The sequence below is a fragment of the Podarcis bocagei genome (assembly GCF_964188305.1).
Source record: "Podarcis bocagei genome assembly, chromosome: 7".
Taxonomy (NCBI): Eukaryota; Metazoa; Chordata; class Lepidosauria; order Squamata; family Lacertidae; genus Podarcis; species Podarcis bocagei.
Window position 1 is genome coordinate 21,130,760 of NC_138132.1, and position 15,547 is coordinate 21,146,306.

Here is a 15,547-nt window from a genome sequence, read left to right on the forward strand (position 1 = left end):
TTTCAAGCCTGATATCAGTGGGCAGCGGGGGCGGACCCTGTGGACACTAGGAAAGGCAAGCACATGCGTGCCCAAAGCACCATATTAGGAACCCCTGATTTAAAGATAGATGTTGTAGCTTTTCATTGTGAGAAGAGGCTTAGGAGAAACCCTAGAGTCAGGCTGAGCTGCAAAGGAACTTCCACAACTTGCTTCCGAGTGAAAACTTGTGATGTCACATGCTTATTAAACCCCACATTGTTTTTATTTGTGCCAACCTCCGGTTGGGAAGTGGGTCTGTCTCTTTTTAGGCCCTTCGTTAAATAAATAAGGAATATGATGTCAGTAGCCTTGCACTTCTTTGCCAGAAATTGCACTCAACTAGTCTGTCCATAAAGGGCAGAAGCCCAGCTTTGAAACCCTTCCATTAATTAACTAGCCGTGTTAATAAGCATGCAGCTGCAGCCAGCTTGGTGTTAGAGGGGTGCTGTGTTGCCAGGAATTGGATCTTGTGGGACCTCAAGCAAGCACTCTTTCTGCCAAATCGGTACTGAGTTTTGTGCCTCCATGAAGCAGACCTAGGAATAGAAACCATTAGCTCTCTCTGCCTGTGTGCTGCTGTACTTCATTCCAGCCACTCTAACATGTCCTTTCCACAGCTAAGAATAGTACCTAGTAGTTCTGATGGTTGCCGAGGCACCAGCAATAGTAATAAAATTGCATTTTATGTACAAACTGAGCACTGTCTAGGCCAACAATACCTATATTTCTAAAAGGGCAAATTTTCCCCTGGTGGAGAGCAGCCAGAAGCACAAGTAAGAGGAAAGCTATGTAACTCGAAACACAAACTTTGTAGGTGTTAAAAATACATATTTTTGAATAGTTCCACAGTGTTGTAGGGGTCATGCTTCAGACTCAGGTTTTCTTGGCGGTCTCCTATCTTGCTAGTGTTCTATGATGCAGAGAACCAGTGTGGCCCGGTGGCTAAAGTGCTAGGTCGGATGTGGGAGTCCCTGTTCAAATCCCTGTCCAGCTATGGTTTCTACACTGGACATATCACTATAGTCTGCCATCCTGCATCACAGGATTTGGAAAAATATAAAAATGCAAGTTGTTTTGACCTCATGTTGCTCTGGTGGGATATAAGTGAAGTAAACTGAAGTTGTCAATTGTTAGTCCCAATTAGGCCACTGCTACCGCACAGCCTAAATATTTGGCAGCATAATCTGTAAGACCTGGGCTGGTTCTTCTAGCCTGACTCCTCTTCATCTTCATTCACTCTTTATAATATGTCCTATATGAATCTAGGTGCTTGCTCCAACTTCCATGGGTAAATTAAAACTGACTGCCTAGTAAAATGGAAATAGTAATAGAGATATGTCAGGTGGCTTTAAAAAGTGTTCAGACAAATTATCAATGCCTACTAGCCATGATGGAGATAGTATGACTTTACCAGTTGCTGGGGATCATAAGTAGGCCTGGGCAATATCTGGTTTTCAATATCACAATACATCATCAACTAAACATCACAATATCTTGATATATCACAATACATATTCACGGCAGCGGAGGGCCTCCTCAAGCATCCCCACAGAGATGGAGGGCCTCGCCATGCCTTTCCTTGGTGGCGGAGGGTGCGCTGTGCTTCCCTGGGGCGGCGAAGAGCTTTGCCGCACCTTCCCATGGTGGTTAGGGCTTTAAAATGTAAGGAAGTAGTAGATTTAATAAAAATATTAAATAAACTTCCATATAATATATTTAATATATTTTCAACTAATTTAAGAATAGTTTGCGTGATTTTCTAGTCAAGTTGCATCTGCTTCCCCCCTCAGAGGTCTAAGTGGAATCTCTGCTATCTGTATACAGTTAACTCGCAGTTTGTGCACATTTAACTTATACGCATTCAGATTTAGAAAATTAAAAAGGGGATGGAAAGAGGGCAGTTGTCTGGGGGGAAAGGCTTTGGCAATCCCACCCACCGTTGAACCCAGTGTGTTTTGACTATACACTATTTTGGCTTTACACGCCATCCCTGAAACGTAACCCCTGCATAAGCTGAGCGTTGCCTGTATTGCTTTGAGTTGTTAGGTAAAATCAGTGAATAACAGCATATAAATCTGTAAAGGTACAACTTCATTGACGCCTTGCCAGTAGAAGTTGAATATAAATTTAAATAATAACATTAGCAACATGACTAATTGCCCACTGCATGTGGTGACTACATGCTGCATTAATGTGTGAACCAGCCCCTATGTTTTGACTGCTGAGTAATGCAACATATGATTTGCTTGTGCTGCTTGAGGATGTTTACATAAAGAAATTGTAAGGCCGCAGTGTAATTGTTTAGCAATAAATTATATTACCATGAGTCCCAGAAAATAGTTTAAGAGCATCTGATGTGGCAGCACTGCTTCAGCTACTTAAGATTTTCATTTGTATTATTAATAATCATCATTATAATAACAATTTTATTATTTATATGCCACCCATTTGACTGGGTTGCCCCAGCCACTCTGTGCGGCTCCCAATAAAAGATTAAAAACACAATGCACAAGTGAAACATAAGGTGAAAGGTTGAGTATTTGTGGAGGGACGGCCTATATATGGTACTGGTCCTTAACATGTGTAATGGGTCTTTGTTGAAGGATGGACTGTGCTTTGGTGAGCTGAAGACAATGGTGTCCCTAAATACAGTTCTTGGCTTTTCCCTCATTGAGGTGAATTACAGCCATGTGTCAGTAACAGAGCACATGCTTTGCATGAATAGGGTTCTGAGTTCAAATCCTGCTTGCGGGCTGGGAAAACTTTGGCCTGTCAGTCACCAATCATTGGTGACCAGAGGTAGTGGGCCCATTTAGAATTTTGAAAAAACTATATGGGCACCAGTCACAAAATTGCTGCCATAAGGGCATGGCATAACACAAAATTAGAGAGAATCCAGTCATTGTTGCTTCTCTCCCACCTACTGAACAACCTCATGCTACCTGCAGGAGATCAGCAGTGTTCTGCTGGCCCTGGCTGTTGACATACAATCTTGACATCTTGCAAATACAGACTGATGCTGTTGCTATCTAATAAGAACAGAGAGCATTCCCCAGTACCAAAAAAATATATACAAGGTGGCCACACTACACTAATTCTCTAACACACATACAGATCTTATGCACATCCATCCTTCTCTCTCTCTCTCTCAAACACATATTTCAACTACAGTGGTACCTTGGGTTAAGTACTTAATTCGTTCTGGAAGCCTGTTCTTAACCTGAAACTGTTTTTAACCTGAAGCACCACCACTTTAGCTAATGGGGCCTCCTGCTGCCGCTGCGCCGTCGGAGCACGATTTCTGTTCTCATCCTGAAGCAAAGTTCTTAACCTGAGGTACTATTTCTGGGTTAGTGGAGTCTGTAACCTGAAGCGTATGTAACCTGAAGCGTATGTAACCCAAGGTACCACTGTATACACAACCACACATACATCTCTCCCTTTCTTTGCCCAAGTGCATCTCTCCATCTGTTTCACAGACCACATAAACACACAGACTATACATTCACACACACCTCACCCACTTCTTTCTCCCATAATCACAGTGCATACAGCTGTCTCTCACACACACATACTCCCCTCACATATGCCTCTGTCTCTGTGTCTCCTCAGTGCAGGATCGTCAAGCCCAAGACGCTCGGTGGTTTAGACCACAGTGCCACCCACATCTCCATGCATCTCTACCTCTCTCACAGACCACCATTCGTTCATACCTCCTCTCTCCCTCCCTCTCACACACATACAGTGGTACCTTGGGTTACATACACTTCAGGTTTCAGATGCCTCAGGTTACAGACTCCACTAACCCAGAAATAGTACCTCGTGTTAAGAACTTTGCTTCAGGATGAGAACAGAAATCGTGCTCCTCTGGCACGGCGGCAGCAGGAGGCCCCATTAGCTAAAGTGGTGCTTCAGATTAAGAACAGTTTCAGGTTAAGAACGGACCTCTGGAACGAATTAAGTACTTAACCCAAGGTACCACTGTACATCTTTCCCTCTTTCTCTGTCCAAGTGAACCTCTGTCAGTCAAGCATCCATAGATAACCTCTTCGTGGGGTGAAGCAAGTGCCTGCCACCAGCTCTACATCACTGGCAGGCAACAAACCAAACAGATTGGGATACTCAGGGAACAGGAAAATGATTCTGCCGCCACCAAAAAACCACAAATATAATGCAAGAGGACTTGCCTTTCCACCTCCAGCAACTGCTCTACAGTGCTCTGCCATCCCCTCTTCCTGCAAAATCCAAAAAATATTGAGGGTCTGCAATCTTGGGCCTGGGGACTCCAGAAAAATCCTTCATGGGTGCTGGGTTGACAGTACCCCAGAGTAGACAATACTGAACTGGGATAGCTCAGTTGGTAGAGCATGAGACTCTTAATCTCAGGGTTGTGGGTTTGAGCCCCACGTTGGGCAAAATATTCCTGCATTGCAGGTGGTTGGACTAAATGATTCCCACAGTCCCTTCCAACTCTACGATTAGATTCTGTTCTGTTCTGTGATTCTAGGTTCGTTCAGGGGGGATTCAGCAGCTGCATTGAGATGAGGCCTAAATTGTTCCCTGCTCCAGGCATTGGGATCTGCCTTTCTCAAATGTGCTCCAATTCTCCCCCCCCCCCCTTGCTCCATGGAATTCCATGGGAGCCACTGAGAATTAAGTTCTGACATCTTAGATTGTAAAATCCATACTTGTGAAATGTGTGTCCGGAAGGGCAAGGTGTGTTCACATGGAAGGGGGGTCTGTGTTGCAGTGGCCCCTCAGGCCCTGTTAATGTGTGGCTCTGGGAATTGGCTTTTTAATTATGTAGGTGGTTTGTTCTTTGTAATAGAATTGGCTTGGAAGAAATAAGGAAATAGAAAAAGAAAAATACAATTGAATAAAAATTAAACATACTGGAGGGGGGGTACATATCTGGGTTGTTGCATTCACAATCCCTCAGAGTAATTTAACGGTTTTTATTACATAAGTAAATAATATTAGAAATGCTTTTAAAAAATAATAGTAGGCTTGGCTATTATTGAATTCTTAGCAAGGGTATGTGTGTTCTGGGATAGCAGAGAACATGACTCTGGCTGCAAAATTCAACACTGTGAGAACGTCAGATTTTGTTTTGTTTTGTTTTGTTTTTAAAGCAAGAGTAGACCTTATAGGTTATCACATCATAGATTTTTTTATTTATTTATTTGTTGTAAGCAAACAGTAAACACCATCATGTTTATGTAGTAATATTAGAACTTTAGTTAGCAGATTGTTTTACCTGGAGGTTCACTTTGATAAGAAAGTTGTCTGTGGTAGGCCATCCCTTAAAAGTGGTTTGACGGTAAGCTCCTGTTCCTACTGTTGCTTTTCATCCAGATCCCTCTCTTGCCTTTGGGACTAAAAATTAGTAGGGGAAACATAACATACCTCAAAGGGCCAGATTTGGCCAACGAGACCACATCAGTTGATCCTTATCTTACAGGGAGATGAAAATTGGACACAAGTTGTACAAAATACCGTATTGGCCTGAATATAAGCCGCACCTTTAAAATTGGATGGGGGAGGAAGAAAAAATACCCGAATATAAGCCGCTCCATTCCTCACTGCTTGTGGGGGGTGGGGGAACTGTGCTGCGTTGCCGGCGGCCTTTCCCCTACCTCGCTGTCTCCCATCCCGGCCTTGGGAGAGAGGATGGGGGACTACGTGCACTTTAACTTTTCATGGTCGGAATTTGGGAAAGAAGTGGCACTTATATTCAGGCTAATACAGTAATATAAATTTTAATGTAAAGAATGTATTCTAATAGATATATGGGTGTGTATATCGGGGCAGAAGTGTCTGCAAAATGGAAATGTATGTCCTGGGCACCAGTAGCATAAAAGACGCTTTTGTATCTTTTGATTGTTTGTTTGTTTGTTTGTTTGTTTGTTTAGAGTATTTATAAACCATCCTTCACCAGATGGTGCCACGGTAGAAAATACCATATATATAAAAATTATAATTAACAATATTTCAAAACTAAAACAGATAATAAAACAGACCATTAAAGAAAAATACATGTCAACATTAACTGAATTAAACTGAATTATTCCAAAAGGGGGTATAAATCTGTTTAGTAACCTGCAGTAAGAAAAGTTGACATGTTCATAGCATCACCAATGGAGAATTGCTGTTTTGGGGGGAGGAGAAGCAAACAACAGATAGGAATCATGTTGGAAACAGCACAGATATTGACTCCCAGTGGGCGCTGAGGGAATCCCTCTCTTTAACTACATTCAAAAGAGAGATCTGTAACTTTGAGGTGTGGCTGCATAATAAGATACCCTGACCACATTCTGCCCAGCTTTTCTTCACTTCTGACAATCCCTGTGATTTTGCTAGAGCCTCTAACCATGTCTGACATGCAAACACCTCTGCCTGCTTTTCTGTAGTTACCTCTCCTCTGCACAATTCAAGCTGTAGCCTCTCCTCTTGCCTCCTTCCTTTCCCAAAACGCCATTAATGGTAAAGGTGCACATGCACTCAGGCAAGCGTTCTTGATTACAAAACATGGAACACAATACCTAGACCTTAAAACATTCAGGAATACATTTCATGATTCTGCCCTTCCTCCCATAGACTCAGGGTTGTGTACATGGTCCTGCTTCTCCCATTTTATTTTGTTAACATCCCTGTGAGATAAGACAGCTAAAAGAGCTGGAGCTCACCCAGTGAGCTTCAAGGCTGGAGAGTGTTTTGAACCCAGGTCCAAGTGGCGCTGTGGGTTAAACCACAGAGCCTAGGACTTGCCGATCAGAAGGTCGGCAGTTCGAATCCCCACAACGGGGTGAGCTCCCGTTGCTCGGTCCCTGCTCCTGCCAACCTAGCAGTTCGAAAGCATGTCAAAAGTGCAAGTAGATAAATAGGTAAGGTAAGGGCGGGAAGGTAAACGGCGTTTCCGTGCGCTGCTCTGGTTCGCCAGAAGCGGCTTAGTCATGCTGGCCACATGACTCGGAAGCTGTCTGCGGACAAACGCCGGCTCCCTCGGCCAATAAAGCGAGATGAGCGTCGCAACCCCAGAGTCGGTCACGACTGGACCTAATGGTCAGGGGTCCCTTTACCTTTTACCAAGTACAACACCCTAGCCACACTATGCCATACTGAGGGAACAGTTGAATCTAGGAGTCGTTCATATGTGCCTTCTCCCTTCCTATTTGCATGGTCTTGATCCCAGTGCTAACAGCTGATGGCTTCCTTATACTCTTCTCTCAGCTTTCATTCACTTAAAGCTGCTATGCAGTCAGTCTGGGAAAGATAACAAGAGGCCTGCCATCCCCTATCCCACCCCCAAGCTGTGGTAGCTTGAGGTTGCAGAATTTAGTGGACCCTTGCTTAGTATAATGAAGGTATAATGTAATCAAAACAAATAAAGAAGGCTGGAAAATGCTTATATTAAGCACCAGCCCTTATGCATGAACTTTGTTTTGTGGTTTTCGGTATTGCAGATATAAATTTGCTTAATAATACCATGAAATGCAAACACCTTTTAGACTGTCTTTTCTAATACATTTGTGTCGCTGTTTCACTTCACTGTATGAAGCTCTCTATCCTGGGTTGTTTCAGGAAATTGGATCTACTGCCCCCCTCCCATTAAAAAGCTAAGAATAGAACCTAGGTTCTTGGCCATATCCTCACCCCTACTGTAATCAAGATACCTGACTCTCTTCTTAAATTGGAATGCGTTTTGTGGTGAAAGCAGGGAGCTATTTCTGGGAAGTGCAGGCATGTGTGGTGATTAAAAAAAAAAAACCCTCACCAAACTATTTTTGTGCCCTCTAGGTGGCAGCAGCACTCCACAATGCCAGCTGCCGCCCTGCAGCCAGGTTGCCTCTCTGGGCCGCTCTCTTCCTACTGAGACAATCATGTCGAGCCAGCACAGCCATGCTCCCTTCTCCAGCATCCAGCCCATGGCTGAGCATCAGCAGGTAATTTCCTGGAAATTCAGCCTTTTCGGGCGCTCCCCCTGAATCAGCTGTCTCCTCTTCAGACTGTATGCTTGTAAATACACACAGCAGATCAGCCTGGCTCAGCTCCTTTCCCACTCTTCAACCTGTGGTCATTCCAAGTAAAATCTACATGAGGCTGATACAGGTGTGAATCTCTGTTTTTATTTAGCTCACGTTATAGAAACAATGGCTATTAGATTTGAGGCTCTAAGTTCAGTCTCTAGTCAAGGCATGCAGAGGGGAGTTATTGTGGGATGAAGCAAACCCCTAATGCAATTGCCACTGGGATCAGCCATGATGTGTGGTGAGAGCCACTTAACCTGGGCCCAAGCAGTCATCCTCACCTGGGCTGATAGCAACCTCTTTCCTACACTGTGGGGGAAATTAGATGTGGGCTGCAGACTGAATCTACTAAGTTTAAAAGGTTAGTAATCTCAGCATGACCCCTGCACTCACTCACTCTCTCTGTCTCCTGCAAACCTTCCACCTCCAAGTACATAAAAGAAAACAGGGTTTTTAGTGGAATAGAATGAAGCCCTTGTCAATCGCTGCTTCCTGCTGGCGGCTGGAACACATGCTATTAGCCCCATCATGGAACTATTTCAAGCCCATGACCTTTAGGGACTTATCTACCACCCCCACCCCCCTTTTCTCCCACAGATCATGCCAGACCTGGCCATCCTGCAGAGAAGAATCCCGCTCACTTTTCGGGACTCTGCCACAGCCCCACTGCGCAAGCTGTCTGTCGACCTTATCAAAACTTACAAACATATCAATGAGGTAAGAGGATCTTCTCTGTGGTGATAGCTTTGACCAGTTCCTTAAAGCATTGGGAATAGTGATGATTTAAACTTCTTTGTGCTGCTTCTTCCTTCTGTGCTGCATGTTGATGGCACCATTCCTTAGCTCTTCTGCCCTGCCAGAGAGTTTAGTTTGCTTCCCCGGGCTGCTATGGGGAGGTGCAATTCCTCATCTTAAAAGAAAGGTTCCTTGTATTCTGTGCACTGACCCTGTGTTTCGCTGCCAGGTCTATTATGCTAAGAAGAAACGCCGAGCCTTGCAGGTGGCACCCGAGGACACAAGCACCAAAAAAGAACGGAAAGTGCACAACGAGGGCTACGATGACGACAACTATGATTACATTGTTCGCAACGGGGAGCGCTGGCTGGAACGCTATGAAATAGACTCGCTCATTGGCAAGGGATCCTTCGGACAGGTCAGAGGGCAGCCAGGAGAGATTCTTCTTCTGTATCCACATCTGTAACTACATAGCAAGTTGCAGCCTGTGCTCTGGTGATCATTGGTCAGAACACAGCTCTAGGTTCTCCTTCCCCAGCAAATGTGCCTTTGGCAAGATCAAAAGGGAGCATGCCCCACAGTCACAGGAACACACGGCCTGTAATCTTGCCAAAGGGAAAAGGTTGTAGTTCATTGGTAGAGCAGAAGCTTAGTTTGCAGAAGGCCTCAGGTTCAGTCTCTAGAATATCCAGGCAGGGCTGGAAAAGATGCCCAACTGAAACCTTGGAGAGCCTCTGCTAGTCAGTACAGACAAGAGATAACCAACGTGGTATCTTCCAGGTGTTAGTGAACGGCAGCTCCCATCATCCATGACCATTGGCAGCGCTGGCTGGGACTACAATGAGAGTCCGACAACATCTGGACATCATCACTTTGGTTGTCCTTGATATAGAAAGTATAAGCCAGGTGGCTCATTAGTGTTGTTTGGTATAAGGCAGCTTGTTGGGTTCTGACCTGCTTTTAAGTAACTGGGGTTGATGTTTCATTGCCATCCTAAGCAAAGTTTTGCATGTATATCGTCCTGGCCTCTTTCTGAGGAAGGGCAATAAATAAATAAGATGACCACTATGTGTGTGGGTGCTTGAATGTTCCCCCTGCCCAGCGGTACTTTTGATTTGGTGGTTCTCCCCAAAGTCATTCCTTCTTGGCACCAGTGCGATAACATTATACTGATGTGTCTTTTTCTCCCTGCTAGGTGGTGAAGGCCTATGACCAACAGGCTCAGGAGTGGGTGGCCATAAAGATAATCAAGAACAAGAAGGCATTTTTGAGCCAGGCTCAGATTGAATTGCGATTGCTGGAACTGATGAACCAGCATGACACAGAGATGAAATACTACATTGGTGAGTGAGAGTTTGCAGAGATATGTTTTTGGAATTACCGTAAATTTCGCTCCAAAACACGCACTTTTTTGCTCCGAGAAAGTAAGGGAAAATGCCTGTGCGTGTTAAGGAGCGAATGCACGGATCAGAGCCATGGCTGCCGTCAGTCAGGCAAAGTGGGAGCCACTTACACGCTCTACGAGGCTCTCACTTTGCTTTCTTTAAAGCGACCTGGAGCCAGGAAGGAGGGAGGGAAGGAGAGCCATAGCAGCAAAGCCGGCTGCGCCGCTTACACGGGAGGAGGGAGAGACGCTAGCAAAGGTCTGCGCGCTCTCTAAACAGAGCAATGAGGCTGCAGAGAGACGGCAGGAAAGATAAAATTTAAGCAACCAACAGCAAAATAAAACCAACCTCGAGCTCTGAGCCAGCGCAGTGAAAACCAGGAAGTAAAAAAAAGGCTGGGGAGGGCATGAGGGAGAGGGGAAAGCTTCGCAAATCCCCCGCGTCTCAGCTGATCGGCTGGGATGGAGCAGCTTGTTTTCAGGCAGGATAGATTTGAGCATTGTCTGGGTCCTAGTGCCCCTACCGCTTTTTTGTGCTCCATTCTATTGCTGCTGGTGGCTGCTTATCATTCAGGCTGCAAGGAGGAGCAGTTTTACACAGCTAATGGCGAATCCCCTGCAATCCAAGTCCTCCTCACTTGCTCAAATCTATTCCGCCTCAAAACAAGGAGCGGAAGGAAAAGGCTGCAAACTGTTAAATGGAAAAAAAAACCAGGCACAGGGCAAATACCTTAAGTATACCTTTAAAGCAACAGTGCTCTTTCCCTCCCTCCTCCCCGCGGAAAAGCTCCTTGTCCCTTGAGTTATTTTCCTTCCCTCCCCACTTAAAACGTGGTTACAAAGCACGGATCCACATGGATCCTCAGGATTTTTGCATTGGGCTACCCCAAACTCACTGTCAGATCACATGTCTGTGGCCACAGCATGAACCATAAAAATCATACATCCACTGTTTCATTTAGAATATTTTTTCCTCGTTTTCCTCCTCTAAAAACTATGCGCGTGTTATGGTCAGATGCGTGTTATAGAGCGAAAAATACGGTAGTTGAGAAGTGTGAGTGGGTCAGGGAGAGCACTACTGGTGAGGTGCACATTAAATGAAGTCTCCAGTGCTTCATTTAGATTGGTGGCAACTTGTGGAAGGCTCTGCATAAGTGAGTGACTGATTAAAGGAAGGTCTGGATAGTGTTTGAGAGACTGGTTGGGGCATGAGTTGAAGTCGGTGGGGGTTCAGGTCATTGGGAGAGATTGGTTCATCATTTTGCTTGCAGATGTGGTGCACTCAGTGACCTGTGGTCCAAGACTGTGGGAAATGTTCATGTGGGATGCCTGGAGGTCATAATTATATGTCAGTGAGGTTCACGAGTGCTGGCTGCGGGGTGTTGTCAAAGCATCAGTGGGGAGCTGCAGTATTCTAGCAATGCCTCCACCACACTTACTCTCTCCACCCCACCCGCAGTGCACTTGAAGCGGCACTTCATGTTCCGGAGCCATTTGTGCCTGGTGTTTGAGTTGCTGTCCTACAACCTCTACGACTTGCTCCGTAACACCAACTTCCGTGGCGTCTCTCTGAACCTCACACGCAAGTTTGCCCAGCAGCTGTGCACTGCATTACTCTTCCTGGCAACACCTGAGCTCAGCATCATCCACTGTGACCTTAAGCCTGAGAACATCCTGCTCTGCAACCCCAAGCGCAGTGCCATCAAGATTGTGGACTTTGGCAGCTCCTGCCAGCTGGGCCAGCGGGTGAGTGACCCCTTGCTGTGACCTCTCCAACTGCAGCCCCTCTCCCAGTGCCTGGCCTCCTAGTGGTCGACATCAGAAGTTTGTAATTGTCAGCTTGAACAGCTTCCCTCATTTTCTTAGGACTTCTTCAGCTTGCTCTTGGCTAGATGAGGGCCTTAGAAGGCACTGGACCACCTTATTTGTCTTGGCCAACATTTGAACCAAAGGGACTGAAAGAAGACAGACCCACCTGTTGTGACCTTTCAGTCCCCAGAGTGCAGCAGCTGATCCTATCCTTTTCTTCCCTGTAGATCTACCAGTATATCCAGAGCCGATTTTACCGCTCACCTGAAGTGCTACTGGGCATGCCTTATGACCTGGCTATTGACATGTGGTCCTTAGGTTGCATCCTGGTGGAGATGCACACAGGAGAGCCCCTCTTCAGTGGCGCCAATGAGGTAGGTGGAAAGAGGATGAGCCAGGGGAGGGGAGGGGAGATTGGCCCCTGGGTATTATGCTCCAAAGAACTTGGTGTAGCAGCTAGCTTTTAGCAAGGGCAGCTGTTGAACTTGCTGGGCAGAACCATCTAATCGAGACAAAGAATGCAGCAGCAACTTGGCTTGGCTTGGCTGGCAGGAGGAGTTGAAGTGTGTGGCGCTGCATGAATAGGTCCTTGGTTCAAGGAGACAAATGAATGGATTTAGAAGGCCCTCAAAGAAGCAAGGAGTGGGTTTGTAAAGCCAGGAAGAGCCATGTGGGGCTGGGAGCTATCACCTTGTGTTCCTGATTCTGTGCCTTTCCCTTGCAGGCAGATCAGATGAGCCGGATTGTGGAGGTGTTGGGGCTGCCACCCCCTCACATGTTGGAGCAGGCTCCCAAAGCTCGGAAGTACTTTGAAAAGCTGCCTGAGGGGGGCTGGGTCCTCCGGCGGGGCAAAGATGGCAGGAAGGTAATGCTTAGCACAGCTGTCCTATCTTCAGCCCTTTCCCCCTCTGCATTCCCTTTAAAATGAGCCCAAGACAACAGATGTTTTTAAGATTATCTGCACAGCACAAGGTTTTGAATTGTCAGTTTTGCTATTCACTTTTTGTGTTTTAGTGGGGGGGAGGAACATGTTGTGGTAAGCTTTTTAGTTGTGCCACAAAATATTTCCAATGACCTTTGAACTGTATTTTGTTTTGGGACTGTGGTTTTGTATCCATCATTTTCGGTTACTTCTATGGCAAGGAGGTAGAAAATACTTTCTATTGACTAAATCAACCTAAAGGCACAGGCTCTGCCCTCAAACTTCCAGGCTAAGAGACTAGAAACCTCAAGGGAAGAGGGGGAATGATTTTGAGAATGTAGGTCGGAAGACATGAGTTTTTAATACGCCTTGGAACAAGCAGATGAGTTCTCTGTGAGGGCAGAAGCAGGCTCCCTCACAGTTGTTGCCCTTGTTTTCATGGGTGATTTGAAATAGATGGGGCAAGTATCTTGCAAGTGTGTTAAGATAACTATCCTTTAACATGAATGATGCATGTGACAGAAACGCGTGGCACTCCTGGGCAGGAACAAGAAGCCCTGAGGTCCTTGCTTTTTGCAGAGAGTTAAGTCAACTCTTTTCTCCAAATCTTTAGTAAATATTGACAGTGATTTTTCTCTAATTAAACGCATCAACTTCACAATCCACAAGGACATTGTTTCTGATGGAGTTCCTTAGGTTTAGGAATATAAAATAGCCTTGTCCTGTGTTGCGATAAAATGAATTCTTTTCTACTTTCCAAATACAAACTTGGCATGACTGATAATGTTTACGCCTTTACTGAGTACAGTAGCACAACACCCCACCTGGCTGATACAGACCATTCTCTATCTTGCTGTAAGTAAAGTCTGCCTAACTATACCGTTCCTTGGTGTCTTTCAGGACTACAAGGTTCCAGGGACACGGCGGCTGCACGAAGTGCTGGGGGTGGAGAGTGGAGGCCCAGGCGGGCGCCGTGCAGGGGAGCAGGGGCATTCGCCTTCAGACTACCTGAAGTTCAAGGATTTGGTGCTGCGCATGCTGGACTATGAACCCCGTAGCCGCATCACCCCTTTCTACGCCCTGCAGCACAACTTCTTCAAGAAAACAGCCGACGAGGGCACCAACACAAGCGCCAGCACCTCACCCAGCCTGGGCACGGAGCACAGCCACTCCACCAGCACCACCAGTTCTGTGTCTAGTTCTGGTATGTCCATCTCTCCCTCCACCTCCTTTCCGCTGCCAGCTCTATCCTCAGTCATCTCCATTGCGTGATCTGATACTCTTCCACCTCTCCCCATAGGAGGGTGTCAGTCTAGCTGTTCCTAGCATCTCCTGCTCTGTGCCCAAATGTTACCTTGGCCCCTGTTCTGCTCCTCTGACGCTGTGTACGTTTTTCCTCTCCTATCAGGCGGCTCCAGTGGTTCTTCCAACGACAACCGCGGTTACCGTTACAGCAATCGTTACTACGGCAGCATGGGCACCGTGCATGCAGACTGCGAGATGCAGAGTCCTCAAGTACGTTGCCTGTCAGGCTCTGGCCTGTTTTGGCTCCCCGTGCCCTTTCTGTCGCCCCAGCCCTTAACATGCTCAACCCCTCCATTTCCATCTTTAACTGACCGTTTTCCTCTTTTTTTATTGTTGTGGTTGCAGGCGCCCCCTCAGCAGCAGATGCGTCTCTGGGCCAGCGGCGACAACGAGAGTATTCCTCACATCTTACCTCACAAGCCCACGCCCAGCCAGGCCATGCCATGTTTCCCCCCGAGCGGGCACCCTCCGTACCAGCGCCCTCCACTCCCACTCTCCCCCCCGCTTCCCGAGGCCATGGAGGTTTCTCTGGGCCCTCGCCATCTGGACTGCAACCCCCCCGGGCTGGGCTCTTCCTCCTTGCACTTGGGCACCTCGGCCTTCCGGACTAGGACTGCTGGCGGCTCGCGCCCTGAGGGACTTGGCCTCAACTATCCTCTCCGCGGGCGTGGGCACCGAGACACTGACGAGACTGCACTGATGGGTGTCTGCGTGCCCCAGGGCACGGCTGCCAGCTCCTGATGATGGACTGGCCCGGCAGGCTAGGAGCCAGTGCCCAGCGAGAGCACTCCCTTGTTGCACCAGAGCCTGGACGGGCCAGGACTGACTGTAGGGCAGGGAACCAGTGCCCAGAGAGCACTTCTCCATAGGTGAGAGTCTGAGTGGGCCAGGACTTGCGGTGGGATGGGTCAGGTTGCCTGGCTGTGGCCAGTCTAGAGACCAGGTCCTGTTGCTACCTAGGACCTTGCTGCAACTGGTAAGCATTGTTGGGGGGGGGGAGGGGAGGGGGGAGGGGGGAATAGGACAGGGGGAAGCATGTGGAGCCAGCATCCTACCGCCCTTGCAGCCTGGATGCCGCCTTCCCCCTTTCGGTCAGTGCTTTCTCTGACTTGTGTGGTCTTTCCTGGCCACAGCCCCTCTTGAATCATTCAGCGGCATGTGGCCTGCCAGCCATTCCCTTCCTTGGTGCAAGAGATTTCAACATTCTGTGCTTGGATGGACAGTCAGACTTCTGTGCACTGCGTGGACTGATGGGCTTGGTGGCCTATGTGGTCCCATGGGAATTGCTGCTAAAAAATTTTCCCCCTGCTTGGAAATAAAGGGTTGCCCCAACCAGCGAATGTT

The 15,547-nt window shown here is 47.0% G+C and overlaps 1 protein-coding gene across 3 annotated transcripts in view; it reads left to right on the forward strand.

Annotated features, from left to right (window-relative positions):
• The window catches only part of DYRK1B (dual specificity tyrosine phosphorylation regulated kinase 1B), a 36,879-nt gene extending 21,332 nt beyond the window's left edge, over positions 1-15,547 (forward strand). For all 3 annotated transcript variants that reach the window (XM_081201955.1, XM_081201954.1, XM_081201953.1), the window contains exons 2-11: positions 7,819-7,964; positions 8,646-8,765; positions 9,013-9,201; positions 9,979-10,126; positions 11,627-11,913; positions 12,204-12,350; positions 12,701-12,841; positions 13,799-14,102; positions 14,307-14,413; positions 14,549-15,547. In XM_081201955.1, coding sequence (XP_081058081.1) covers positions 7,902-7,964; positions 8,646-8,765; positions 9,013-9,201; positions 9,979-10,126; positions 11,627-11,913; positions 12,204-12,350; positions 12,701-12,841; positions 13,799-14,102; positions 14,307-14,413; positions 14,549-14,944 — 1,902 coding nt within the window. In that variant the 5' untranslated portion in view covers positions 7,819-7,901 and the 3' untranslated portion in view covers positions 14,945-15,547. The remainder of the gene's footprint in view (positions 1-7,818; positions 7,965-8,645; positions 8,766-9,012; positions 9,202-9,978; positions 10,127-11,626; positions 11,914-12,203; positions 12,351-12,700; positions 12,842-13,798; positions 14,103-14,306; positions 14,414-14,548) is intronic.